Raw genomic sequence first — 27,797 nt, 5'->3', positions numbered from 1 at the left:
GGCAGTTACAGTAGGCTTCTTCCCGGTTTTCGCTTCATTGTGGTTTTAACGTGACGTCAACATTACTCCACAATTAAAACCGCACAATGAGTACGTTGATTGTACGTTAGCATTCAAGTTAGTGTGACTCTCTATTGTGCACATTGCTCTAAGAAAATGAGGGTTTCTATCACCCTGCATTCTTTCATGTATTTTAGAATACTTGGATTTTTATTTGTATTTTGCCTGCAATCTTCCTAACTCTGATCAGTGTCTCATCTCCAAAGAATGCCCCTGAAATCCTTTTCTTCTCCTGAATCACTCTTAAAATATCTCACACCTCTCCGACAAACCACTGCAGGCTCTGAAGGACTCTAACCACAGCTCACATGTTCAACCAGAGTAGGAAATGAAGTTTTCCCCACAGATGCACTCATTGCAAATCACACGGGATGTTAATGTTGGCTCAAGGCCCTAAAATGTACAGCCTACCAGATTTCAGTCCAGCCATTTGGACACGGTCTGCTAAGGAGGCTCGTTTAATTTCACAACACCACGTAGTCACATCCCACATCTGCTCCGTTCTGCAGAGCCGCTGAGCGACGGTTTGATTCTGCCCGTTCGTGAGGTCAGCACCGGATTAGCTTGGATTTAGAAAACAAAAGTGAGAAATTGTACTTGTCAAGCTACCAAATGTACACACGAGTTACTCACGCAGCAGATAAGTCAGTGTTTCCACAGTTTTATAATCAAACGCAGCGGCTGTAGCTATTAGCTCGTCCTTCCGTCCTCCCCCGACGGACTAAACGTGTCCATGTGCAACCTTGGGTAACCTGGAGAGACTGCAGCTGTATCCAACGTGATCCTGGAAGTCTCTCTGCCAAATGCGCAAACTGTTTTTAATGGTTGATAACTCATTTGGAGGGGAAAGTCCACAGATTGGCGTTTATCCTTTGGCTGTATAATACAACCTATGTTTACAAACGTGGCTGATGTGTGATACCTCACCGATGAAAAAGGAAGGTGACCTTCGCTGGAAAGAATTTGGAGCACAGAATTGACTGTAAAGGGGAGTAAGGCTCCTGGTTTTTCCCAGGAGTTGTAATTGTTAGGCGTTTAAGTGTGTGTGTGTGTGTGTTCTACTTGTGCGTACGTGTGCACATGTGTGCGTGCTTCTCAGAGTGAGTCAGTCTAATCTATTTTAGTTGTTTTTTTTCCAGGGCCACCACCTGCAGAGTTGATTTACTTGTCTGGAGCGGAGATGTGAAGGACTGTTTGCTTAGATGCAGAGTGTATCACAGCCTGACATCATTGGACTTTCCATTTATACACTCTCTGATAATTGGTTGCAGCAGATAGACGCTGGCTCATCCTTTGGAAAAGCACCAATGCTCAATGTCAGGCTGTAGCTTCTTTTTGTCAGTGTTTCAGCAGCATAAATACCATATATCAAACAATAATAGTGTGTCTTGAAAACCCTCTGGAGCACGGAAAGTAATAATGTGAGTATGTGACAGCAATTTTTCGTGCGGCCCAAAATCTGTTCTGTGCAGAGTAAGTCTGAAAGAATTGACAAATGGTACCAGCACCAGTTTCCAACGGAGAGCACAGGGAGATAATAGCATCATCAGTATCTGTAGAGTCCCAGAGGTCTCCTTTGTGATTTATTAAATCCGTTTTATGGCATTTTCTGTAGCCAATGTCCCTCCTCTGTCACAGGAAGTCTTTGCGTAAAGACACAACCTTGCTGTATCTTTGTCGATCGCATTTAAGGAAAACTACTAAACAGTAAAGCAAACTGCACATTATTCCCACTGCAGCAGAACCTCTCCAATCATAAAACTTAAAATAAAAATCTCTTCTTAAAAGTATTTTATTGCAACATGTTTATGAATGTCTGCAGCATATTGTCATTTTATTCCCCTCTTCTTATGAAGTAATTATCTTTCACCGATTGTCTCGATCGCTGTTCTATTCTATTTTCCCTGTAAAGCACTTTGTAACTTATTGTTATTATTATATAGTATAATGTTAAAGTAAAATGTCATGAAATTTGCTTTCAAGGATCATTTTAATTAAACACGAACCCATGTAAACAGTAAATCTATATAAATGTACTGTTTGTGCCCCATTTCTTCTCACTGCTTCGGGTTTGACCAGTTTTCAGCATGAGTTCGTCCTCTCTCTCTCTCTCTCTCTCTCTCTCTCTCTCTCTCTCTCTCTCTCTCTCTCTCTCTCTCCCCTCCTTGTTCTTCCTTTCCTCCCTCGTTACGTGTCCTTTCCTCAGTTTCCCTCGTAACTCATTTTAACTTCCTTTCCTTTTCTCTCTGTCCCAGGTCCCACCATCCCAGACGACCTCCCCATCAGGCCTGCAGGCCGCCGTATTGTAGTGCCCCCCGGTGGTCGTTCCAACATCACATCTCTCAGCTAAACGGCAGAAAGACGAGGGGATGCATCCAGAAAATGGCAGCAGCCAGTGCAGGATGGAGGGAGGAGGAGGAGATGCAGAGGACCACGATTAGATTACAAGTTAAAAGAGCAAAACACTGAATCCTCATGCCTTACCTGTCACAATGCAACCTGGCTCAGATGAGAACAGTATCTCTTTTCCTGGGGAACTTGGACTGGAATCGCACCAGAGCACAATACACATAAACCAGTTTACCGTCACTTCTTCTTTGGAGAGACTACACGACACATACAGTGAAAACATGTCAACTCAGTGCTTTGGTAATTTGGAAAATACACCAGTAAAACTTCTTAACAATCACATTCAACCAAGACTCACAAAAAAAATCAATAAACTGTTCTCGAAGGAAAATAGATACAGCTTTTCTCAGATTGATGCTTTGGTTGTTTCATCCTGTTTGGCGTTCAATGTCACCCCCTTTTTCAGTCGCCCGCTTTCTCCATAGTCAGCGAAACATAACACTAGATCCCGCATTAGTCACGTATTATCACGCAGTACCGTTGGTTAGCTCTAGGTGGCATTGTATATACACTAGATGTGATGTAGCTTTGTGAACGATGTTGTTGCAGCCAGTTTGGGTTTAATGGACCAAGTAAAAAGGGGCGTTTATTAAAATCCCAGAGCAGGAGTGCTGTGGGGACATGGAGCTGCATGGGCCACATGAAGATGGGCGACGTGATCCGTGATCCTCTCGCCCCCCTCCTCTGAGATGCTTGATAACGACCACCCCCCTCGATTTAAGGCAAAAGAATAGAAATGTTAGAAAGGGATTTACATTTTCCTCATCCCCCTTTCTTGCGCCCCGTCATGGCTGTTTGGATAACAATGTTGTGAGAATCCGTCCTTTGCATTTGCTTCTAGCTTATCGCCTGCTTCTGTCATCCTGAAATCATCTTGAGAAAGACAACAGAGGGAACAAAAGATTTGAAAAAACAAAAGAAAAAGAAAACCTGAACAACAAGTATGAGTAAACTCAAACCAAATTGAAGGCAACTACTTAAAAATACAGTTGCAATGAAATGATGAAGTATCAGAAACCTGTTTTCAGTTAACAGCACTTCCCCTCTGGCTTTTCTTTTTCATTCCTGACAAACCGGGCTGTCGTTGCAGGACAAGAAACACACCATCGTTCCCCTGTCACCCCAGCGTACAGCCCTGTAATGCATTCCTGACCAATACCAATTCAACACCAGCCTGAATATGACCTGAAACGCTCCGGATGTGAACGCGTCAGGGTGGGGGGGGCCTCAGAGCTCTGTTTTTGTGTCTCTGCTTTTTTTTCTGACGAGGCAGAGGATTGTAGTGCAGTGAGGAAAACATGTATTTTTTGGGGAGGGAGGGAAGGAGATCTTTATTTGGCAGTAGTGTGGCAGACCGATGCAGGCACCAGTGGTGGTTTGTGTGTATTTATGTTAGTTTGACAACCTTATTGTTTTTATGTTTTTTTTCACTGTTGTATCAAAACCCAGAGATGGCAGGTCAAAATAAGGTGTGTTGTGGATGGTATGATTTGTTTCCTGAATAAACATGAGTTGCAACTGACTGAGACCTATTTTATTGTGTTATTACTCAACTTCACATCAAGAGACATGCACCAAAGCTTGGCATTAAGATAGGGGTTTATATGAACATTCTCTAAATACTTAAAATTGTTCTCTATATGGAAAGAATCACAGGGATCAGTTCATCAAAATAGTAAAAAAAAGGCCTGTTTTTCCTCCAATATAACAATATTTTGTAAGACTTATCATCAGAAATGGCCAGTTTCACTGATTAACTTCACATTTCTTTAAAATAAAAAGATGTATACATTTAAAATTTAAGAAAAGGGCTGTATCATGTTGAATTTGTGTGATTTCGGTATAATTGATATGGATATGTATGCTTCAATTCCTAGCACCATCTCGACAGATCTTTAGGTCTATAGCTTCTATAAATGTGCATTAACATGTACATTTCATTTCTAATAATTTAGTCAAAAAGAAAAGACTTATTGGGAAGATGTCCTGTAGCCAAACAAACCTTCTTATGATTAACCAATATATGGTTCTAGTGTTGGTCATTGTTTCAAAGCTCAAGCGTAGATTCTGGGCAGAATGTTGATTTCCCTTTAATTTAACCTGAATCTAACCTGCTCCTGCGTATTTACTTGAAAGTTCTAACCCCATCAACAGATAGGGGGCGCTATGGGAAACAACTGAAGGGTACCAGTGAAGCTATTATTTAGTAATATTTCCTATCTGTCATATGAGTAGTCTTTACAACTGTTCCTGCACACTCACAGGCTGATTATATTTGTCATATGAGGGAATAGCTTTATATGAATTTGTCATACTGCTATGAAAAAAAAATTCTAACAAAAGGACAGATTCATTTAAAAAGTCCATTGCAAAATGTAAGATTTACTGCAGACAAAATCTAATGAAGCTGAATAAAACTGAATAATTCCCCTTCACAGTGAGGTGCATTGGTTTAACTGTATGATAATCTGATGACATCATAGATGGCAGAGGTGAAGATTGTCAAGATGAGTCAGCAAATCCGTATGAACAGGAAGGGTGTGTGTTAGTTGCATATGAGAAAGTAAACCTGTAAACATGTCAATATATAACAGATAAATACTTCTGAAGATGAAAGAATTACCTGCTGTAATTCAGTCTTTTATTAAATAATAAGATTTTATTGTGTGTATCCAGTGTAACATATATGTGGTAAACTGACATTTCCCTGCTTCAGTGATATCAGGCAGACGGGGGAGTATTTATCGGCTGAATCCCCCCTCAGCTCACCCACAGTGGAGCAGGGAGGAGACTGTGCCCTCTGGTTGACCTTGTACAAGTGGTAAACACAAATCTGTAAACTGTGCATGTGTGTGGGAGAGAGAAGGAGAATACAAAAAAGACATGGTGCAAGCCTGATGTTATTATTATAAAAAGCAAAGAATGTGTTTTGGAAACCAGCTTAGACCCAGTTCACGTGAAGATAAACTATTTGATCTTTTTTCTGAGCTATATTTTTGCATGTTTATAATAACTTTTCATATCAAGTATCATAGGCTAGTGTTTCTGTGAAGCTACTCCCAGGAACACTGGTTCTGGGTTAAATGTTAACATCAAAAACAAGATACTAAGATATTACTACGGGATAGATTAAGATAACATTTGATCCTGCAGGTATTATAAAAAATAACAACTTGATCATCGAAGTAATTTGGATTCAAATTGAGGAAAACAGGAATTTCCTCTTAAAAATTACATGATAACCCATCTAATGTAAAGCCAATGCATTTTTTCATTTTTCAGTCTGGAGCTTGGTTAATAACTGTGCTTCCAGTCATCGACCACTAGGGTGCAGCATTATGTTCAGGTAGGTGAACTGCAATCAAAACCTACGCACATACAATATCTTATTTCCAAGTTTAATTTAGGGTAAAAATCTTCTAGCATGACTGACGCCATTTCCCATTTTTATCCTTTCACTGTTCGGAATAATGATTAAAAAAAAGCTTTTATTACCAGTGGCTTTCCTTTCCCCATTTAATTCATAAAGACAAAATCAAAATGAAGTACAAGGCAAAGTCAGATCGGTTCAGAAAAACAGAAATTCATTATTTAAGGCACACCTTAATAGTTTGCAACTCCATCACGTTTGAATACAATGAACACACAGTGAAAACAGAAGAACGACAAAACCTTAGTGGGGGGATGAAATTCTCAAATGGGAAACAATTCTATTATTATTCAAATTAGTCTTTAATTAATTTCTTTTTCCTGGGTCAATTACTATTTGTCTGTAATATTTTATACCTTCACTTTTAGGAAGGATCAAATCTGCCACATCAAAACATGTGGCGCTCCTATTACATATGAAAGAATTAAGATAATCATTAACAAATATGTTTTTCTCATATACAGTCCATCTGTTTGAACTAACCCACTATATCTTACAACTCATACAGGAAACCACCTCTGAATCTGTTTAGTTACATCAGTGACGAAGATAACAACAACAACAACAACAACAACAACAACAACAACAACAACACAAAGTCAAAACATTGTACCAATTTTAAATAGAAAAGTGCAGACAGTTTTGAACTGAGTATTTATATATGTTTAAATATAATTACAAGTATTATAGACTTGAAAGGGTTGAGTCATATTAGAGATAGATAAGTCAATTGAATGGCTCGGCCTTAGTAGAAATCACATTTATTTATTGATTGTGAAAAAGCTCAGGTTTTACAGTTTAAGGAAACCAGACGTGTGCCATATCTCAAGAATAAGGCAACTTACAGCCTCTGCACGACTCAGAGGCCGGTGTGTGTTCGTCAACAAGTCTAAAGTTAATCTTACAGTATGAACGAGGGGCATTTCCTCGCCTGGTATTTGTTTCCCTTCATTATTTTCTGCAAAAAATTGTGAAAAATCAATATTGAGATTTACTATTTCCCCACTGTGTTTTCCAGATGGTGTGGAATCTCAGATTACTGTTGCAGAGGAAGACTGCACATGAGAGCAACTCATTACGAACCCAATGTACAGACTTATCTGGTGGCACACGTGTAATTGATTGTATCCAACACAAAAGAGAAAGGACAATAAAAAAAAAGACAATGACAAGAACAAATATCAATGCAGACAGTAAACAAAGAAGATTAATCTTATCTCGGACTCATTTTAATCCTCGTCTATAAAAACCAGTCCTAAGGGAATAAGTATTCACTCACAGTTTAAGATTTTTTTGTCTCTCTGTGCATTAATGCTACAATTGATGAAGAAGCATGTGCAAAAGCGAGGCTCAGTGCAGAACACATAACATCTACCGTCTAACTTTTCTATTTCTTCGTAGCTTTGCTTGAAGAACCTAGCGGGTCACCTGCAGATTGAGGCAAAGGTTCATCCAGATTATCGGTGTTTTAAAGTATTTTTTTGACAAAAAACAATTCATCAGAAATGACACATCACGTGTGGCCCTAACTACAAAGCTCCATAAAAACTTTCAAGGTCGCGAATAGACCTTCAAGATTAAATTCAAAACTTTTGTTTTCTGCATTTCAAAAGTCTGTATTGGCTGTACAGCAGGTTGAATCATACAGAAGTGAAGAAGAGCTGCTTTTTGCCTTTATTATGAAGCTGGTTCCTTGTACCAAATGTTGCAGTCTTTGTCAGCTTGACTATCAAAGCTAGGCATAATGGCCACTACCACCATGTGTCTGCTGCTATGATAAAGTTAGCCGTTCATGCTCAAGTCTACAGCTCAGCTCCTTAACTTCTACCCTGGAGGAATCTGTGGTTGCTGCGATAAAAACAAAGGCCTCGTTTTACCTTATTAACCTCTCTCCGTTTAAATGTTTGTGGACTCTTAGTGTTCATGTCGATGTCGGAACAAAGCCGTCCCGTCAACTGTTTTGTCTTTCAGTAGCCAACCCAACTCCCTGTGCCGTGCCATTCAATGTAGCACAGGAGGACCAGTGTTATATTGTGATAATTAACCAGAAAATGCCTTGCTGAGACTAAAAAATCTAAGTCAAAGCCGTAGTTGACTGCGTCTGACTTTATTTCCTTATGGCAGCCGATGTGGCGTCGTCTCCTTTGTGACCTCCACTTCACATCAGCACACGGCAGGTTGAGCCGACCTCAGAGCACCAGGATGATGTACGGGAACATGAAATATGAGTGACGCCCTGCAGAGAGTCATTCCTCTTGGTGACAGGAGAGTGAAAACCCTGGGGTCACTTTCACTCCTGCAGTCGTGCAGCTCTTCATAATGTGTTTCTTTATCTGTGTGAACGGCGATGCACGGGTGCGTACATTTTGTTTTTGAATAAATGCAATGGTGGTGCAGGAACACTGGTGACCAGTTCTGAGAGTGTCTGTGCTGATTGAACAATGTGGTGTCTCGTGTGCAAACTGCTGATCTACAAGCTGTGGGCAGGTGAAAGTGATAATGGAGTGAGTGGGGTCATGGGATCTATCCTGATAAGTAGGCAGCCGGCTTGACATTGTTATTCTGTCCGTCCTCTATCGCCTTGTTCTTCTCACTCGTGGACAGCTCTGAAGACTCCGAGTCCACCACCGCTTTCTTTGACCTGTTGAGTAAAGAGCGTCTCCTGTTAAGTTTGAACAGATGGAAATCACATTATATATCAGACATATTTCAGGTTGGCCCTGCCAGATGGAAATTAGCTTATGCGGCTAACTCTGGCTCATTTACTGTATTTTGTCTGTTGATTAATGAGCAAAGTCCCTATAGAGTAAATTAACAAAAGGAAATATCCACTTCCTTCAAGCTTTTATTTTGCTAGTGACTTTTAGGGTCTTTTATTTTTAAGCTCTTGTGGGGGGAAAAAAAGGAAGTCGCGTGTGACAGTGAGTATTTTGACTTCGCTAATAAGTTTGATAATTGACGTTGAATTCAGGAGGTAAAACAGTGTTTGTAAAATGTTTCTCTACAATCTAATGGTCATATTATGGATGTTTAAGCTCCCAGCTGCAACAGGAACAAGGTAACTGTGTGTTTACTGTGATTTCTGTCCATTTCAGCGACATTTGATCTTAATTAACCTGCAAATTGAATGTGTGGTTGTCACAGGATGCTACAACAGTTAGCTTAAAGGTACCACAGTGCCATGCTAATGCTAGCTAACTCTTGATACAGGATATATGTGACGCAGATATTTCACCTCACTCTTGTTCATGGTGACCTCCACTGTCTGTATGTCAAGTTTCAGAAGATTTTACTGTAAGATTTCTGAGAAAATTAAAGGTAAAGTTGTAATGGAACTCAAAACTTGCTAATATTATCCTTAAGAGTCAATTCGGGCCATTAGTTCCACAACAATAACAGCAGTGATGTACAGAATGATAAACAGTGCAGTGTTTTCAGGGCATGTGCACGTAAGGTCATGGAGGCTCCTTACTTTTCTCTGTTGAAGACGATGAAGTCTCTCTGGACGTTATCCAGTCGCTGCTGCATCTGACCGTTCTGGAGGAGAGACAGCAAATCAAAAAATCACTGCTGGCACAGCTTAAAAAACAAAACAACAAAATCAGGATCTATCCTTAGCCGTTATTATTCCAGCCACTGAATCACAATCGGGTAGAGAGGTAAAACATCTTGTACTTTTGAAGTACCTTTCACATTTCTTTGCTAGAATCAGTTTCTTTCCAGTAGAGGAAACAGTTGACCTAACTTTAGGGGACGCTTGTGCTCTGATCTCTCCACCTGCACCGTGTACTTGTACATATTTGGCACATTAATCCCACTCCAAACTGAGCTCTGGCTCTGACTGGAAGCTGCTGACTCCCTGCCCGGAGCTGTCAGTCACACAGCCCAGCACAGCGGCTCTGTACAGGTGCTCTCACAGTGGGGGGGCCATTAAATTAGGGCAGCCATGTTGTTAAAGGAGACAAAGAAGTGTATGTATACGTTTGGCAAGTGAACCAAGGGTGTTGAGTGTTCATTTTGTAATACGTTTGCTTGCTGGCAAGAGAGAGAGGGAAAGAATAAGAAGAAGGTCATTTGGCAAATATCTTTTTTACCAGTGGGTTTATGGCAAAGTAAAAAAACAGCAGATTCACATGAACCCAGATGGATGGTAAGTGCATTAACAGAAGAAGTGTGAGCTTGTGTGTGGCTGATGCAGGATAACGAAAGGACAAAGGAGACTGACACAGAGGACGAATAGTGTATCATCTGTCAAATATCCTCACCGTGATAGATGCGATAGGAAAAAATGTACAAGACAGATGAGACACAGAGTATGATGCAGTGTCTCGCTAATGCTGCTGTAATGATATATATCCTTAGCTCGAAAGGTATGACAGCACCTGACAATAAAAATATAAAAATGTAATAACTGTTCCCTGCTCCCCCAAAAATTACATTGGTGGCAATGGTGGCGAAGAATTGGACACAAGTTGTATTGTCAAAATGCTTGGGGGGGGGATGGATCCGCTTCATTTTCGATGTCTTGATGGAAATATGTGAAGAAGCTTGACATTCACGCACAATGCAACAACAGAAGAACAGGGACATTTCCTAAACTGTACAGGGCTCCACTTGCTAATCCGTCTCTTTTCCCCTTCATTAAATGCTTTGAAAAAGACAGTTCAGGGGCTAATTGCTCCAACTGCTGGATTAAACTTTCAATTTAATGAGACAAACCATCAGGGAGTGCTCCGCTGGATGAGAGCCCATCTGGGACATTTCTTAGCAATCCTTCTACTGGGCTTACTGTGCTTTGCCTGAACACTGGGCCAACTTTTGTTTTCAATGGGACTGCTAATGTGTACAGCAGTTGAAATAGAAACCGAGTGACATGTCAGCAATGTGTGATCATTTAAATAATACCCTCATAATAATAAAAATATCCCTAAATTATATGTTAAATGAAAATTCCATTGATCTAAGAGAAACTTCACTTTTTGATCAATGCTGTTTTCCATTTTTCCAAACTGTATTTTTTTTTAAGTCTACAAGTTTATTGACCCTAAATATGTGACACATCAAACTCGTGATACAGTTTTTTGAGAAGTAATCTGGTACGTATTGTTCATGAGATGTAAAAAATATATATTTCTCTTCTATCAGGGGGAATAATGAAAAATAAAGTATAAATTCAATACTCCAGTCACATATTTTACTTTCAGTTGAGCGTGTCATTGTTAAGTCTAACGAGACAACTTCAACCTCTTGGACTACAACTGTTCGACTGCTTCTGAAAATACGCATTCAGAAATAAACTTTTAATTAGTAATTTAACATTACTTATATGCAGCTTCTGTTTGCTATAGCAAGCACACGTCTTACAGTTGGAAAGTATTGGGAAGAATGCCAAAACCCCATCCTCCAACTTTGCCACACTTAGAGCCACAAGCCGCATTTAAAGCCATGTTTGACCTCACTTTGAGCTTTACTGCTGAGTTTTCCTCTTCATCATAAAATTCAATTTAATGTTACAAGCAGGTGCAATAAAACAGGGCAGCTTGATGTGAGAATAAATAATTCCTCCTTTTACTGCATTTGGCCCCTGTTTGAATCGAGAGTAAAACATGTTCATGTACTTTCCCATGACCAAAACATTTAAAGACACTGTGTGTCACTGTGTCTTTTCCTGTGGTGCTGAAACACTCTTGTACGTTCACATCACATGGTTTTAATGCATTTTTTAAATTATCTTAAACTTGATATTCGTGAGTTTTTTTCTGTCACTGTGGGGCAACAGTATTGTGAATATTAAATTCATACATCATCTCTTTTTAGGCCGATATGCTGAACTTATTAACAAGCAATTACTTGTTTACACATCCAGAACCTTCTGCACAAACAGTCTTTTTTGCTTTATTTTGGTCGTTTTAACTGCTCTACATCTAAAGTTAAATTCAAAACACCTTTTAAAAACCCTATCTGGACTATAAAAAACACAAGTGATTTGTTCTTCTATAATCTTTTGTTATCTTCTACATTGTCTCTGCTCTTGTGTTAGAATTATGACAGTAGGGCTGGATGCAGGACACTAAATGTTATCACAGGCACAAATTCCCAATAACTCTTCTGCAGTTTATCTCTCTGTTTGTATCATTAAATGCACCCATGTGTACATTATCTGAATACAGACTATAAGACCGTTTTCCAGTGTATTTTATACATGCACTACGTAATCGATGTGAATGACATCTCTGATTAAAAGAGAGATGTGTGTGTGTGTGTGTGTGTGAGAGACGAGAGCATGCCAATTTATTTTGTTCTCACAGCACGAGTTCAATTTTCTGCTTTATATTATCCGTGATTTAATTGAGCTAATTCCACGCTGCATTATGAGCCTAGCAGCGACGGGGAGGCAGTGGCACAGAGATAAGAGCGGCTAGAAAAATGGATGAGGCAGCGGACGTACACTGTTTAAGTGAGGAGTGCGAGCGATGTGAAGACAGCAAGAAGGAGTCTGAGGACAAGGGAGGTGAAAGAAGGCTGGAGAGAACAAGAGAAGAATGAGGAGTGAAGACAAATATGCAAAAAGAATACAGAGTAGCCTCGGGGTAATGAGGAGGAAGTAGGCTGGGACATCTTTCTTCATTCAATATTGATCTGCTATGCTTCAGAAATGCTGCTCAGAGCATCTCAACACACACACACACACACACACACACACACACACACACACACACACACGCTCTTCGTCTCTGTCTCACATGCACCATCACAAGTGGTCCCACAGGTTTTCTGTAAGTGGATATGCTGAAGCATTGCAGCAACACAAACTAATATTGGTAGAAAGTAAAGCGAGCAGTGTCCCAGACAGCACACACGCTGCATAATATGACCACTTGGAATGAATAATAGATAACACATGAAACGAGTCACTTTTATAGAAAGGTGAAAAGTTTCGCATTGTACAGAATGTATTTGAGTTAATGAAACAGAACTAGAAAATACTTTATTGTCTTTGCTTACACATGCAAAAAGTGCCATAAAAGATACTTTAAAAACACAGTCACATCCAAACAGACATATTTAAAAGATAACGTTTCATAAAAGACACTTTCATAAAACACATTAAATTGATTGATAAAAAGTTGGCAACACGAGGAGTGACTGTCTTTTAGTGATTAGGATATTTGGTGGCAATATGGACAAATGATTTCCTGCAGATGTCTTTCTTTGCTCTGGGTGACTCTGTACTTTGCTGTGAGGGAAGGAGCTGGAAGTATTGATTTAGAAGATGGCTGTGGTTGTCTAGGATTTTGCTACGAAAGCGTTGTGCTGCTTTGGTGATGGGACAGCGGGGCTTGTTTCCAGCCAGTTATTGTACAGCCCAGTTTTCCTTCTCTCTCCATATTATTTTAACAGAAAGTGTCCTGAGGAGGGACCTGGTTAACATACACTGTTATTCCACATCTTGGCCAGAGTTTGGTCAAATTTTAATAGATTTAAAGTCACACTTGTCAATGTAACGTTTACTGAGCAACAGCGCCCTCTGCAGCTGTTGACCATGGTGACTTAATATAAATAAATTTACGGATCTGCGTAAAAACCTCCAAGAAAGCCCATCATCTTCATCCTTTCTTATAATAAACGAGTGACCATGTTTCTGAAAGACCTGCTTAACAAATACAGCTGAATATTATTCACCAACAAATACGGTGGTTTGATTAAAACAAATCAAGTTACAAAAGTACAATACCCTTCCAGTTACTTGATATTAATTTCCCTTAGTCTGACCGTGTGTTGTTACTTCCCCAGTCTCCATAACCATTATAGATGTTTTCCCTGAAAGGCTGCTATCTCCATTTCATTAGAATATGAGACTTTATCTTGGTGTACATGGGCCAAGGGGATTATGGATGTTGTCTGGCTGCACAGTGAGATATCACTGATATATTACAACACATCGACAGGTCCCCACAAGCTGTTGTCAACTTTTATGAAACACGGTGTACTTTGGGCCAGCTCTGATTTCTTAGTGCAAGCTGGCAAAGTGTAGTGGTCGGGAGTCTAGACCAAACGTATTGCTCTGCTTCTATTAGAGCAGAATCTCACAAACTGTTTTGCTTGTTGTAATGTACCAAAGAGTCGAGGGAAGAGCCAGACTCACTGACTTTGCAATGCATAGGTTACATGTGCATGTTTGTGTGTCCATAGGGCATGTTTTTTTATTTTAGGACAGCAACCAGACCCCAACTTCACTGCTGTTAATTAAAAGTACACAAATTAAAACCAAGGCCAGTTTGATTGCAGTTAAAGCGTTCACCACCTAATCTCTCTGAACTTTTACTGTCTCTGTGGAAATAATATAAAGGTTGAACATTTGGACAGATGCCTAGAATTCAGTGTGGCACTTCCCTGTTGTAGTGATCAATGGACTCTTTTACTGTAAATACGTTTGTCCTGATAAACCCTGGATGCCTGTTTTAAAGCGGCATCACAACAATAGGAAAACTGGCAGGAAAGTGTTCTAGTTTAGTGTTTTAGTGATTAAACCATTTACTTTATCTGCTGCATCGATCTAAGTGAAGAATGACTCAGGTCCATGGACTGTATATAATGATGGACTCCATGACAGATGTCCAAAAAGGGATGCCAAATCATTTTGATTGCTCCCTGGTGGCTGGATGCAGTGTAGGTCATAAACCCTGCCTTCTCCATGTTAGCGGATGGGACATGAACAAAACTCAAAGATCTATGTACATGTGAATTATTTTTTTTTTCAACATACTGTAGTTTCTGTCATTTGTAGGTAGGTCTTTTTACACTGATGCATGTACAAGTGTTAATTTTTCCATTAAGTCTGGTTTTAATTAGTTATTTGATGCTATAAAAACTGGTTAAACGTCAGGATTGAGAAATGACTCGCAATTGGTGGAGCGCATGTATCGGCTTGACCTTGACGGTGCAGCTCCTCAATCACTAGACTCTGGATCCAAATCACATCAAAAGCACAAGATGGTGGCACAATCGAAGGAAGTGGACACACGTCCTTCATGTTTATACACAATCTATGCTCAGGATTGGTAGTTCTGTAACCTGGAGGGTCACATAACGATTTATTTAACATGATGTAATAAAGGCATGTCTTTGCATTTCCCATTGCAGTGCCTCCAGAACTACGCTCGTACAGAGAGGACATTTAGAGAGCGCAGCAGAGTACTGAAGGAAGGGTAATAAACAGTAAAATTGTATATGGCAGCAGTCGCTTGTGACTAATGGCACAAATACCAGTTTTTGTGTTTACCCTTAGAGGAAGGCCTTGCATCAAAGCATATTACTCGATTTTTCTTGTCACAGAGAATGTTTTTAATGTTTTCTCTAAGCGATTTAATACTGTGGGTTTTATTTGGACTTAAGATGCAAGTTCACACAAATGAATGTGGTGTATTATGTTACATTTAACCACAAAACATAGACAGTGGCTCTGATCAGTTCCCACAACTGCACCAGACTAAAAAAAATAAACTCAGTGCTGTTGGTCGTAGCTGTCAAACTGCTTTCCACTTCTCATACGTCTCACTTGACCGGGTGATAAAATGAACCTTTCATTGCTCCCCTCTCACTCTTTTGTATAAACACCCTGAGGACAACAGCTGATTTATGTATAGACGGAGTGAAAGACTGGATATAAAATGTAAAAAGAGCAGGATGATTGCATTCTTTGCCTTCCCCCATACACACAGCAAGCAGTCGGCACATTTATTCTGATGAAAGGGCTCTAAAATGTGTCCTTGGCGTTCCTGATGGCACTCGGGACACGTTTAAAAAGACAAACTAAGGAGCAAGTTATCACTTGGAACTGGGGCAAATGAAAGCAGTGGTCAGCTTTTTTAAATGAATAATGGAGAATTGAGAGGGAGAGACACCTTCATGTGTGATCCACTGAAGGACAGGACATACCAATCTAAAATTGACAGAAATTTTATTCAAACCCACTTCTTTAAAGAAAACTGATAGTAATAATTACCACCCTGGAGTTCTATGCCTCCAACAACCTGTGCAGTTTCAGTAACTCCTTGAGTCCAAGTGACAGCTGGTCAAACTTTTAAAGAAATTCCCAGAAAGGCAGTTTTGAGATATTATGTTAAAGAAGCCAAAATCATTTTCCGTGAGGCAAGTGAATGTTTTTGCAGGATATAATGAAATTCCCTACGCGTGCTCTTGATGTGTTGCATTCACAAGAAGTCCTTGTGACCTTGACATTTGACCACCAAAATCTAATCAGTTCCTCCATGAGTCCAAGTGAACATTTGTACCACATTTGAAAGGACTCCCCGCAGGTATTCCTGAGATGTCACGTTCACAATGCAACAAATGTGATTTGTGAGGTCCCAGCAACCTTGACTTTTGACCTTCGACTACCAAAACCCAATCAGTTCATCTTTGAGTCCAACTTAAAATTAGGTGGAATTCAAACCGACGAACCTTAGACCACTTGGAACCATGTCTACATAATATATGATCTGTAAAAGTTATAAGCAAACCTGTCTTAGTAGGTATGTCTTTGCGATTCCTTACATGTGGTTGTTGTCTCATCGTGGTCTAACCTCTTTTCAACAACAGTGACATTTTTATTTACTTAATGTTTATTATTGAAGGCCTTACCTGCGGAGACCCATCAGATCCCTGGTCCTTGGTCTTCCTAGCGAGCCGTTTCTTCTTCTTGTGAAGCGGTTTGGACTCCAGGATCATTTCCTCCAGCTCAAATGTGGGGTCACAGTTTAGCCTCCGCCTCTATAGAGACACACACACCCATACAGACCACTATTAAAAAAAATATGCATCAAATAGTGAATCTCTTTATAAATCAAGCACTTTTAGTAACTCTTTCAGTTGCAGACATTGTCTATTTCCACGATAAAGTCAAAATGTCGAGATTACAGTTGAAATAATGTTTCGTAAATAAAGTCAACTCCTCAGGTCCATCAAATCTAGTTAGAGGACCAATTGGCAGCTTTACATCCTTGCAGTGTTAAAGGGGAGATTCTGAAGTCTGCTCATTTATTTGTAACCTTGACATTACCAACCATGCAGAATTCAAGAAGCTTCCCCAGAATGTTGGTTGTCCGAGCCCAGGTCCCTCCACACACTGAATCCTATATTACCCTTGACAGCTGTGTGTGAATGATAAGTGATACAAACAACTGTTTGAAGGTGACCTTGGTCAACAAGAGTAGAAAAGCACTATATAAATGCAGTCCATTTAGAAATCCTTTTCTGGCTTAGTTTGATATTTTGACTTTTATCTTGAAATGGGGTTGTGATGATTTGTACAAAAACATTTACTTGTGTAGATTTCTGTGTCAGTGTTGTAAATAATACTTGCCGACAAAAACAAGAAGAGCGAAACCCTAGAATCTCCCCGCACTACCATCTGCATTACATAAAATAATATGCAGTGATTAGATTTGGTGTGTTTTATATTACACTAGGATATGATAAAATGTGTTTCCATACAGAATGATGCCCACTTTGATTTTACATGCAATATTAAAGTTCTGATGGCGGCAAGCCAACAAAGCAGAGATGAGGGGAAGTTGAAAAATAAAACATCAGGGCTGACTTCTCCCTTCCTGTTCAAACATTAATAGTCTGTAAGAGACTAAAGATGGAGGATGGGCCTATAATTAGAGAGACACTGTCGATTCCCAAATCGATCCTCTGTGCTTTTCCTCTGCTGTGCCAGCCCGGCCGCTTGGGGATAGCTGCTGCTCTACAGAGTTTTTACTGGATTTAGATAAAGACATTTAGTCGCGTATTCACTTGCAGCAGTCATTATTCTCCGTTGATTTAGCGCTGGCCCTAAGCAGTGACAGTTACTGTCAGCGTGCTGCCTCACGAAGACAATACAGGATGGTGTTTTGAAGTCATTCATCATTCTATTGCTGTGAATGACCAGCGAGACGACTGTGTTTATCTTACTGATATCTCCACGTATAACACGTTGGCTCTGTAGTTACAGTATCTTTAAAGGAGTTATAGATTCAGTCTGATCAAAGTACTCCAATGACAGCTATAGTTAATGACTCTTTTTTTTTTTTATTGGCAGTCGTATGACATTGAATCTGATTAACTGTGAGGTAGGATGTGGACATTGCAGCCTCACATTAAGACCCTGCGTTGTATTTTCTTCTGCCCGGTTACCAGCTGTGAAACGGGCCACAGTAAATCAGTACAGCCTCTTTAAGACCCAGGCAATACAGATAAATCACAGCACGTCATCTTGCTAAACCAAGCAGCTTGAAGCCATGAAGCCTGATGACATTATTACATGTGAGCACTTTCTCCATAATGATGCGGAGCACAGCTGCAGACCTGCAGGTAGACATGCAGCGAACCCCCTCTGTCCTCTCCTGTATCTAAGAATCATGCACGAGTGTGTAGCTCTTGTCTTGTTCTGCATCTGTCCATTCTGTCTGTCTACACACTCAGTGGGAGAGCCTGCTCAGCCCAGCAGGGGGCAGTGTATACAGCTTGACAATAAAAGAAATGACATGAAAAGTGGCTACAGCTTCCTCACTACATCTTTGTCCCCTTGGGAGAATCACTGGTATGTGGGAGCAGCTGCAGGTATAGATGATATTATTCTGAAAAGTTTTAAAACAGCAGAATCATGCTATTATAGTATGTTTGGATCAAGGCATCCGGAATTTGCTTGTTCGCTGTATTCTTTTTTTGTATTTGGTGACAGATTTTGTTTTTAAAGCATCAGATTCTGCTGTGTTTTGTATTTTAGCGAAGCAAAGTGGGGATCGGGGAAAGAACTGTCTCTTCTATTCAGATGGGAGCATTTTGCTGGGTAGCATACAGAGGCAGTGCTCAGCTTTTTTTCCTGATACTTACATTGGGAATAAAGCCTGGAGGAAGATGTTTGCTGAGCACTGCGTCCCAGTTGACGTCTGACATGTAGTCCAGATCCTGCAGCTCAGCTAGGCAGGAAATGCGCTTCTGGACATCTATGCAGAGCAACTGAGGGAGACACAGGGATTAGAATAAAACAATTGTCCATGGGTTTGAAAAGTTAGAGACAGAAGCCCACTGAGGCGGGAGCATGTGTTTTGCCCCCAAGGATGTGTCTGAGAATGAGGATACGGGGACAAAGGGGTTGGAGGTGGCTGATACTGAGCGGGGGGCACGACAGGGTGGAGGGGGAGAGAGATAAAGAGCGATAGAGGGAGGGGAAAAGAAAATGAGATACATGAAGCAAACGGTGATGAGGAGAAAAATCAGCAGGTTGTGAAGTGTGAAAGATGAACGACAATTATACCGAACATGAAATTCTCCTCTTACAGTCTCACTTTCTATACATCTCTCTCCTTCTCACACACACTCACACACACACACACACATGCGAGTGGAATACCAATGAGGTGCGCGGAGTCTGAGCACGAAGCAATGCAACAGTTTGACTGCAGTGGATCCCTGCCAAGACAAAACCCAAATGCTACAGCAGCTCTGCAAGTGGTTTAATTGGGATGTTGGAAGAATAGATTTCGGGTAATTATGGTTAAGACTGTTGCAATGACAGAAGGATGTACATAAACAAATTATTGTAATAAAGCAATGGCATGAGTAGACATAATTTGAATGCTCTAGGTGTTTGCAGTTTGTAAGATCGTGTCGACTTTGTACTTTATGTTCAGAGCAACAGTTACACCATGAATCATCATTCTTCGACAACAACATCCCTTGTTTATGAAAACTTAATTATAATTCTGAAGCTGTACTGCTTGCTGCAGGGTTCTTATTAACAAATAAGACATCTGTAGACAAACAGCTGTGGCTGAGGGATAGAGCGGTTGTCCTCCAACCAGAAGGTCAGCGGTTCAGTGTTCCCCGTCTGCATAGGTGTCCTTGGGCAAGATACTGAACCCCCAAATGGCCCCTCATTGGTTGTTGAACGCACTAATTGTAAGTCGCTTTGGATAAAAGCGAAAGATGAAACTTACGCCCTAATTAAAGACTCTCTAGATGCTACATTTGCCCAAATGAAGCGCTGCTGTCAGTTATGGGTAATCTTATTCCCATAGAAACACTAAGTATTCGATTTTGAAAGGTAAAATCCTAACTTTTGCACTTTGTTTGGCCAAAATCAAAAAAAAGCTTAACTTCATCAGACTGCTCCACCTGTGCCTGATGTCATGTTATATCTGAGTATTTCACTGGTTTGAGTTCTGTTTCATCACCTGAGGAAGGTTTGGAATACACAACAAATTTTAGAGCCTTATTGCTCATAAGTGCCAACTGTTTGATGGAGTTTCCATGGTGTCAGTGGTAAAACATCTAAAACATAACTCAAATGGCAGTAGAGTAGTTGTACAATTGGTTTCCAGGTTTTGGTGCCAAAGGAAAAACGGAGGAGAAGCAATAAAATGCCATATTTTCCTGGGTTTGTGTAACTAACAACTTTTTTTTGAATGAAACATGCATTGAAATTTTAATGTTTTTAAATTTGATTAACATAATTGAAGGTCTGTTGGTTGCATTTGCTGTCCAGTGGTGATGTAGGACTGTGGCAGCCCCCTATTATCTTTGCTTGTCTTTGCTTTTTAGTTTAACCTCTTTATTAATTATAGCATCATACAAACTAAGAGGTTTAGAGGAGAAAGGGTTAGAGGTGAGCGTTTGTTAGCAAGGACAATCTTCACTCATTTTCAGTTTCAGGCACAGCATTGTCTGAAAAAGTTACATAAACCTCCTTTTATATATTATATATATATATTCTGCATTATACATATGCCCCTAATTTACCTTTCTGAGAAGAGACTTCATCTCCAGAGACCAGCCTGCTGGGTAGCTGGGATGGACCTTGTGGAAGGTCTGAAGGATCTCATTAGCTGGTGTGCTGGATCTCATCACATATGGTCTCTGTGGGGAGGAAAAAGGAGTCAGTATGTTACAGAAAGCTTGTACCTGTAGCTACGCACTGCCTGGGGGACTTTCTTTGATGAAGTACATGTCTTAAAGTTTGTTCCTCTGCAGTTGGCCCTCTCTACTCACTGTCACACCTCCTCTTCTCAAGCTCACCATCTGTTCTTCACCTATTCCCTGTACTTATGGGGTCAAATGACAGAGGAAAAAGAAAATGGGCGATGAATCTCTCAGCGTGAGAGTGCTCTCTGTGGTCAGAAAGGGAAGCCTGAGAGTTCTTCACACCCTCACCGATCGTTACACTTGAGTCGGAGAAGCTGTAGGTGGACAGTTGTGTCCTTTGCTTTTTCTCTCCCAGATTGTTTACAAAAGAGCCAAGGTGTAAAAGGGCAAATATTCTGTTAACTGGTCCAGAATGAAGGGAAACAGAAGGGATGAAAGATAAAATCGGAGGAAACATGCGGCCTAGGTGATTGCCTTGTCATTCTTCACTTTTATTACGGTCTCTTTCAGATGCACAGTGGCAATTATAGTCCAATTCCACAGATGTGCCCCGTAGAGGGCACATACTGCACAAGCCAAGGTGTCAGATAACGCTGAAATATTCTTTTGGACTCAGATGTTCAAAGTCGGATGATTCAACACGGACAAATGGGCTCATGTTTTACAATATATTTGTATTTGTAAGTTTACGAGGTGTCTCAGTATTCCTCCTCTGGGGCTGCAGAAGTTTCTTCAAGTTTAGAAAAAAACACAACGAGCGGAGGAGGAGAAACTAAGTGACAGTGAATGATTATCAGCAGTTATGGAGATATGCTAGGATTTGTATGTGTAACCCGTGATCAGGCCCAGCAGGAGAGCATGCTCAGTAAGCGAGAGGAGATAAATGGTCTGAAAACGAGTACACGCAGAGAGTGAGGAGACTGAGATGGCTGGTAAAAACTTTATGAATCTTTTTGACGCTCCGCTGGCCCACCAATGTGGAGGCCCGGCACGAATGCAGGCCAGGCCGACCCCTGTCTGAAAGTGAAGCAGGAAATGAAGTGAGAAGTGGTCTGAGCTTAAGAGAGAGAAATGATGAAGTGAAGGCTGAGAAAGGGGGTCAAAAGTTCCCTGGTGCCAAATCATTCAGCACATCCAACAGGCCGCTTTCTCAACGCCCTGAGAGTGATTTATGATTTGTAGACGGTGTTGAAATGTGGCAGTCAGAAAATAAATAAAATACAGAAGAAAAACCCTTAGGCGACAGAGGGGGAGATGTGGAAATGGATTGTCAGGGAGACGGTGATGGTGGTGTGCAGAGAGACCAGTGGAAAAGTCTGAGACAGGGATTATAGAGACACTTCCAAAAAAAGTGAAGCATGAGAAACGGGGAGTGAAACGGGGCTAAACTCTACAGTGTGTCACTCAAAAGTGATTTCTGGGTGTGAAGATGTGCTCAGCAACTCTCTCCTGGATGATTGAGGATTGAAGAGCACTTGACAACCATAGGGCACAAGTGTGAGGGATAAGATAAGGCAATTTGAGGTATCGGTGTCGCTCCGAGGTCGGACAACAAAACGTACTCTAGAAGAGGTAAATGGGGGCTTTGTGAGGACTAAAGCTGTTTCAGGGGGAGTGAGCTGTAGTTCCAAGTGCCAGGAAGTGATTTCGACATCACTTTGTGACAGCTCCAGATCAGTTTCAGGTGTTGTGCGTCCTTGTCAACACAGCCAGAGGTTACTGTAGTTTGTGTTATCATCATCCTGAAACACGAGAGGACATTCTTCAGCTGCAGCCTGACTTGAATCCACAGTGATCAGGTCGCTGCAAGCTCCGAGGCTCGTCCTGATAGATCAAGGAGGTAAAAACATAATATCCTGTTTTTATTTCCATGACATCCGAATTAAACTCCTCCAGAAGGGACCAGCGAAGAATCAATTAAATCATATTTAGAAGATCAATTCCAATTATGTGGCTCTCAAAATAACTCAGAATCTATTTTTTTCCCTCTCCTGCGGCAATTCGTCTCACACCATGACTAAACATTTTAGCATCTTCCCTCAGTATACGGCCAGGCAAAATGTAAAATTAAATTACAGCTCCACCCGCCTGTTGTTCTGTGGAGGCCGAGGAGCTGCTGTATATCTGCTTCCCTACTGACAGGACCTCTCCAGTACACTCTTGTACATGTCATATGTATTATTAACTTCAGTAAGAGTGCGCCAGGCCACGCTGGAGTGAGAAGAGATGAGACTATAATCACTGTGTGTGTGTGTGTGTGTGTGTGTGTGTGTGTGTGTGTGTGTGTGTGTGTGTGTGTGTGTGTGTGTGTGTGTGTGTGTGTGTGTGTGTGTGTGTGTGTGTGTGTGTGTGTTACCTGTCCTCTTAGTAGTTCATAGGCTGTGATGCCCAGCGACCACCAGTCGACAGAGAAGGAATAGCCCGGGTGGGAACCCTCAAAGGTCTGAAAGAGCTCAGGAGCTGATGGACAGAAAAAAATTAAACAAAATAAAATGGAAGTATGGTCTGGAATAACCCTCGAAATTTTAATAGGAGGGTTTTAATAGGTTTTAAAAGGTTTTCATAGCATGACTTTTGCAGAGAAGCCCAGTATTTGGCACTGAATTGTGATTTATTTAAAAACTAGAAGCTTAAGTTAAAGCCCTGCTTGAATTTTCTCACAATTTAATAGAATGTATATAAAGATGGACAACAAGACGTTTTAGAATAAGTCATAAATCCCACCTCCTCCATGTTAATGGTTGGGACATGGACCAAACTAAAAAGGCAAAGTACAGGTTGAATAATTTTCTTCGAAGATGGTTTCTGTCATTTTTCGAGTTGTTATTACACTGACATATTTCTAATTGTTCATTTTACCATGAGTTATTTGATGCTCTAATAACAGAGCGAAAGGGTATGACTGACTTTTGATTGGTTGAGCAAGTGTATCGATGGGACCTTGGTACCAGGGCGCTTTCCCCTGATTGCAACTGTGCCGACTTTGCTTCTAAATACGGAAGTGGATTAACTCCGTCCATCATCATATTCAGTCTTGAATTTTGCAGCTTGTTTCAGTTTTGGTTCTGAGTTTGGAGAAGACTGACAGTAGACTTTACGGAGGAGGCTGAGCTCATAACCAGCCAGTTTTCACACTTGACACCTGAGGTTTTGATAATAAATCCCATAATCAATTACTCTGATAACATTTGGAGCCTAAACTAATGTGCCCTGCGTTCACAAAAGAAGAGATAATTGAAACCTTATCTTCTAATTATGAGAATAAGATAAGGTATCCAGTTTTTTTGTGAATGCATTGAGATTGTATGGCATTGCAAAGCCTTTGTAATAAATAATTGAGTAAACAGGTTTTCTGGGAGGTTGAGCAATCAAAACCCTTTATTTGGTTAGTTACGTTATTTGTTTTCCTCCCTCCTGTGAATAATCTATCCCATGGAAAAGGCGGCTCAGCTTTAATCTTGTTCCAAATGGTCAAAATGAATTTCAATCACTCAGCCACAACATGCAACACACACACACACACACACACACACACACACACACACACACACACACACACACACACACACACACACACACACACACACACACACACACACACACACACACACACACACACACATTCTCCTCTCCTTCATGGTAGGTTTGCTTTGCCTTCTTGCAGGGGAGGGGAAAAAAAGTGCAGTTAATCTACTGAACCCTCTGAGAGAAGTTTTTCTTTTTCCCAGAGTAGCCATGAATTAGCCACGACACCAAAGACTATTCACCGTGAAATCTAGTCACATACGGTTGCAAGGGCAAGCACACACAAACCAGTTAGAGCGCACACACAGTCATACACACACACTCACATACACACACACAACGCTAAAAACATTGCCGCATCATTCATATCTCCCTGAAATCCTGTTAGCTCCTGTCTGATCTGACCTGAATCCACATTGATCTGATAACTACTGTATGAGTCACGAGGAGGACAAGGGCAGATAAAACCTACTCTCAGGTTTCTGGCTAATGCATCAGAATAAAACAAATACACCTCTAGTATATTTACTAAATATACCTTCTTAAAATGTTGATATAATAAAGTCACTAACATGGAGATAATTCATTTAACAGAATTTCAGCACTAAGATTTTAACCTTCATTGTGTCCCTGACAACAAATAGTGCCTGTGTGGGTCAATAAGTGTATTTTTAGATGTGTCTTCTTTTGGGCAGAAGACATTACCGACCTGTGAAGGTGAACTTAACTGTGGGAGTGAATGTCTCATAATACTGGAGCAATTTTCACAGATCTTAAAATAAAGAATGACTTCTCTTTGGTTGTTCTTTTCATCCAGCAGTCAACCCACTATAAATATTTATAAAAATAAACATGGCTGTATAGTTATGGACATATTTGTGAATGTATGTAGCGGGATTACTCAAAAACGGATTTCCACAAAACCTGGTGAAAGGATGAGAAGGGCCAAAATACAACAGATTCAATTTTAGCACCGATCTAGACGATCTAGGGGATCTAGGGAATTTTTTTTTCTTTCACATTTCACTGACTGCAAATAATGCATTGATCTTGATCTGCTGTATTTTGGGGACTGATATTTATAAGTGTGTACAATTTGGTGCAGCTTGATTGATTATCAGGGGACCGTTGGAGCGTTGGCAGACGTTTGCATTTTACTGCGTGCCATTCTATTTTAATATTGTTTTTACAAGCCTCGCTTCGAATAGGTCAAACGTGTATTACTTACCCATGTATGGCTTGGTCCCAGCAATGGACGTTGCTTTTAGGTCCTCTTTGACGATAGCTGCAATGTTGAAGTCTGTGAGATGGACGTGGCCTATAGAAAATAAAAGATTGCATTACCTCAGAGTGACAGAGTTTTTCATACACACATTAAAAGACTGAGGTGGCCTGGAGCTCTAAACTCTGTTTATGGCGTCAGTACAAACTGTGTTTTTCCCCTTTTGTCTTTTTTGGAATAAAATGTAACCACAGCTCACAGAGAGAGCAGGTGCTGTATGCTGCTTACGTGAGCATTAGATATGCAAACATTTGCCTCAAAGGGGTTTTAACCCTCTGAAGTAATCCCCTTTTCTTCATATACTCCAGTGATCCTCATGCACTTACTCTGAGATTATTGAAAAGTATCAATTGTAAGTGAACGGAGGCTTCGTTGATGGAGGGAAAGTTGCATGTTGGTGTATTGTGACAGAGGTGGTGGAGCAAACTCAGTGGTTTTCAAAGTCAAACCATTGACCTGTGTCTCACCGTGCTGCAAGATGGCCCAGAGTCATTGCCATGCACACTGAGCACACGATAATGAGGGTGTGTGTGTGTGTGTGTGTGTGTGTGTGTGTGTGTGTGTGTGTGTGTGTGTGTGTGTGTGTGACTGAGCAAGAGAGTAATACAGAGTAGAGGAGTTTTTGCCGCAGTGATTGTTTGCATGAATGAATATCCCCAGTAATCCCCCACCCCATAAACACGTACAGTAAGACCACATACATAACAGCTTCATAGCCATACTGTACATTAAATATATGTGTGTTGTATCACCCTAACACACAATCAGATAAGTGCATGTGAATTAAAGCAGGCGGGAGCTGGCCAGTTGAAGAGAGTTTATCTGTACTGAGACACTGGGCCTTAAAGATAAGCGCCTGAACAAAGACGTGCCTCTCCTTACTCTCTTCTCTCCGACTGTTATCCACAGCAGCCAGCGGGAAGAAACACATCCATTATCATAATGTTGGGCTGCTGGGCCAAAAAGAGTCTCTGGAAAAGAGCAGTTTTGAAAATTTAACCAGGGACCAGTTTAAAACTGTTCCGATGATCTATTGCTTGGTCAGTGCAGATGTTTTTGGTTCAGTCTGGTTTAGGGAGGAGAACAGCCTTAGAAGCTTTTAGAGTGAAGACTTTGCTTCATTATTATTATAAACTTGTAATATTATGGGACCTATATTATGTGCACTGGCATAGCCTAAAGCAGGATATATTTTTCGACCCTGTGAGTGTGAGTGTTGTAACATCACATGCACAGATTTTAATCAAACTTTGTAGGAATATTACTTTCGAGAAAATCTCGGGATGATTCACTTTTGGAACTGATTAGTTAAAGGTTTAGGGTCAAAAACACAAATTATTTCCCAAGATATCACTTTAACTTATAGACTTAGAAAGATGATTAAAAGCTTATATAGATTAGAAAATGAATCCCCATCATTAGAAATCACTTCTGTTCTGAAAAAGTCAGAAATTGACATCATGCATAGTTAGAAACTGCATTTTTCGAGGTATCTCTGCATCCTATAGGCCTATAGATGCCTATATACATCCTGATGACTTAATTATGGCATTTTACAATACATAAAAGTTAGCAATACCTGATTGGGGAATACACAGTGCATGCATACTCCTTTGATGCTTTTCATTAGTGTATTTTCTAGTATTAACTATGTAGTATGGAGTGTAAAACTGGACATCTCAGCATACAGTGTCCACAGTGTCCAGGCAACACTCGCTTAGTACAGTGAATGGGTGAAATGTGGTTTTCTGATTGGTTGGGTCTGTGAAAGTGATTAATTCATTATCACTATAATTATAATTTCTAAAAAGTGCATACATTTTCAAGTACCATGTCCTCCTATAGAGTAAGTAGCAGGAGTCTGCCATGAAGGAACTTAATCAGCCTCTGTGATGTAATATGTGAAATTTGCAGTCAAGCTTGATAATTACTTTCCCTCTCGTTGTTTCATTTATTTAATTGCACTGAATCCAACTGAATTACCTGCGGTTGCAATGCTTTTAAATTCATTGTTTTTAAAGCCTAATTACAGTTCTTTGTTGTGGATATTAAGCTGCTATTACACTTGGTATGAGATGGCCACTGCACTCTGCTAATGTGTTTGCACTAAATGAAGAGAATACATTTACAAAATTTGAATTGGTGAACAGTAGTTTAGAAAAGTACTATTCACTTGAA

At 40.4% G+C, this 27,797-nt stretch overlaps 2 protein-coding genes across 5 annotated transcripts in view; one reads left to right on the top strand and one right to left on the bottom strand.

Moving 5' to 3' along the window:
• The window catches only part of dpysl3 (dihydropyrimidinase like 3), a 38,408-nt gene extending 34,417 nt beyond the window's left edge, over window positions 1–3,991 (top strand). For all 3 annotated transcript variants that reach the window (XM_035178218.2, XM_035178219.2, XM_035178220.2), the window contains exon 14: window positions 2,316–3,991. In XM_035178218.2, coding sequence (XP_035034109.1) covers window positions 2,316–2,410 — 95 coding nt within the window. In that variant the 3' untranslated portion in view covers window positions 2,411–3,991. The remainder of the gene's footprint in view (window positions 1–2,315) is intronic.
• A 1,976-nt stretch (window positions 3,992–5,967) lies between these two features.
• Window positions 5,968–27,797, bottom strand: part of stk32a (serine/threonine kinase 32A) — a 59,145-nt gene continuing 37,315 nt past the window's right edge. For both annotated transcript variants that reach the window (XM_035179547.2, XM_035179548.2), the window contains 7 exons: window positions 25,566–25,655; window positions 23,169–23,272; window positions 20,690–20,806; window positions 18,782–18,907; window positions 16,544–16,672; window positions 9,372–9,436; window positions 5,968–8,540 (listed from right to left, as the gene is read on the bottom strand). In XM_035179547.2, coding sequence (XP_035035438.1) covers window positions 8,423–8,540; window positions 9,372–9,436; window positions 16,544–16,672; window positions 18,782–18,907; window positions 20,690–20,806; window positions 23,169–23,272; window positions 25,566–25,655 — 749 coding nt within the window. In that variant the 3' untranslated portion in view covers window positions 5,968–8,422. The remainder of the gene's footprint in view (window positions 8,541–9,371; window positions 9,437–16,543; window positions 16,673–18,781; window positions 18,908–20,689; window positions 20,807–23,168; window positions 23,273–25,565; window positions 25,656–27,797) is intronic.

This window comes from Hippoglossus stenolepis, chromosome 15 (genome assembly GCF_022539355.2).
Source record: "Hippoglossus stenolepis isolate QCI-W04-F060 chromosome 15, HSTE1.2, whole genome shotgun sequence".
Classification (NCBI taxonomy): domain Eukaryota; kingdom Metazoa; phylum Chordata; class Actinopteri; order Pleuronectiformes; family Pleuronectidae; genus Hippoglossus; species Hippoglossus stenolepis.
The sequence above is the reverse complement of the archived record's forward strand: the minus strand, read 5'-3'. Positions and strand labels throughout refer to the sequence as shown.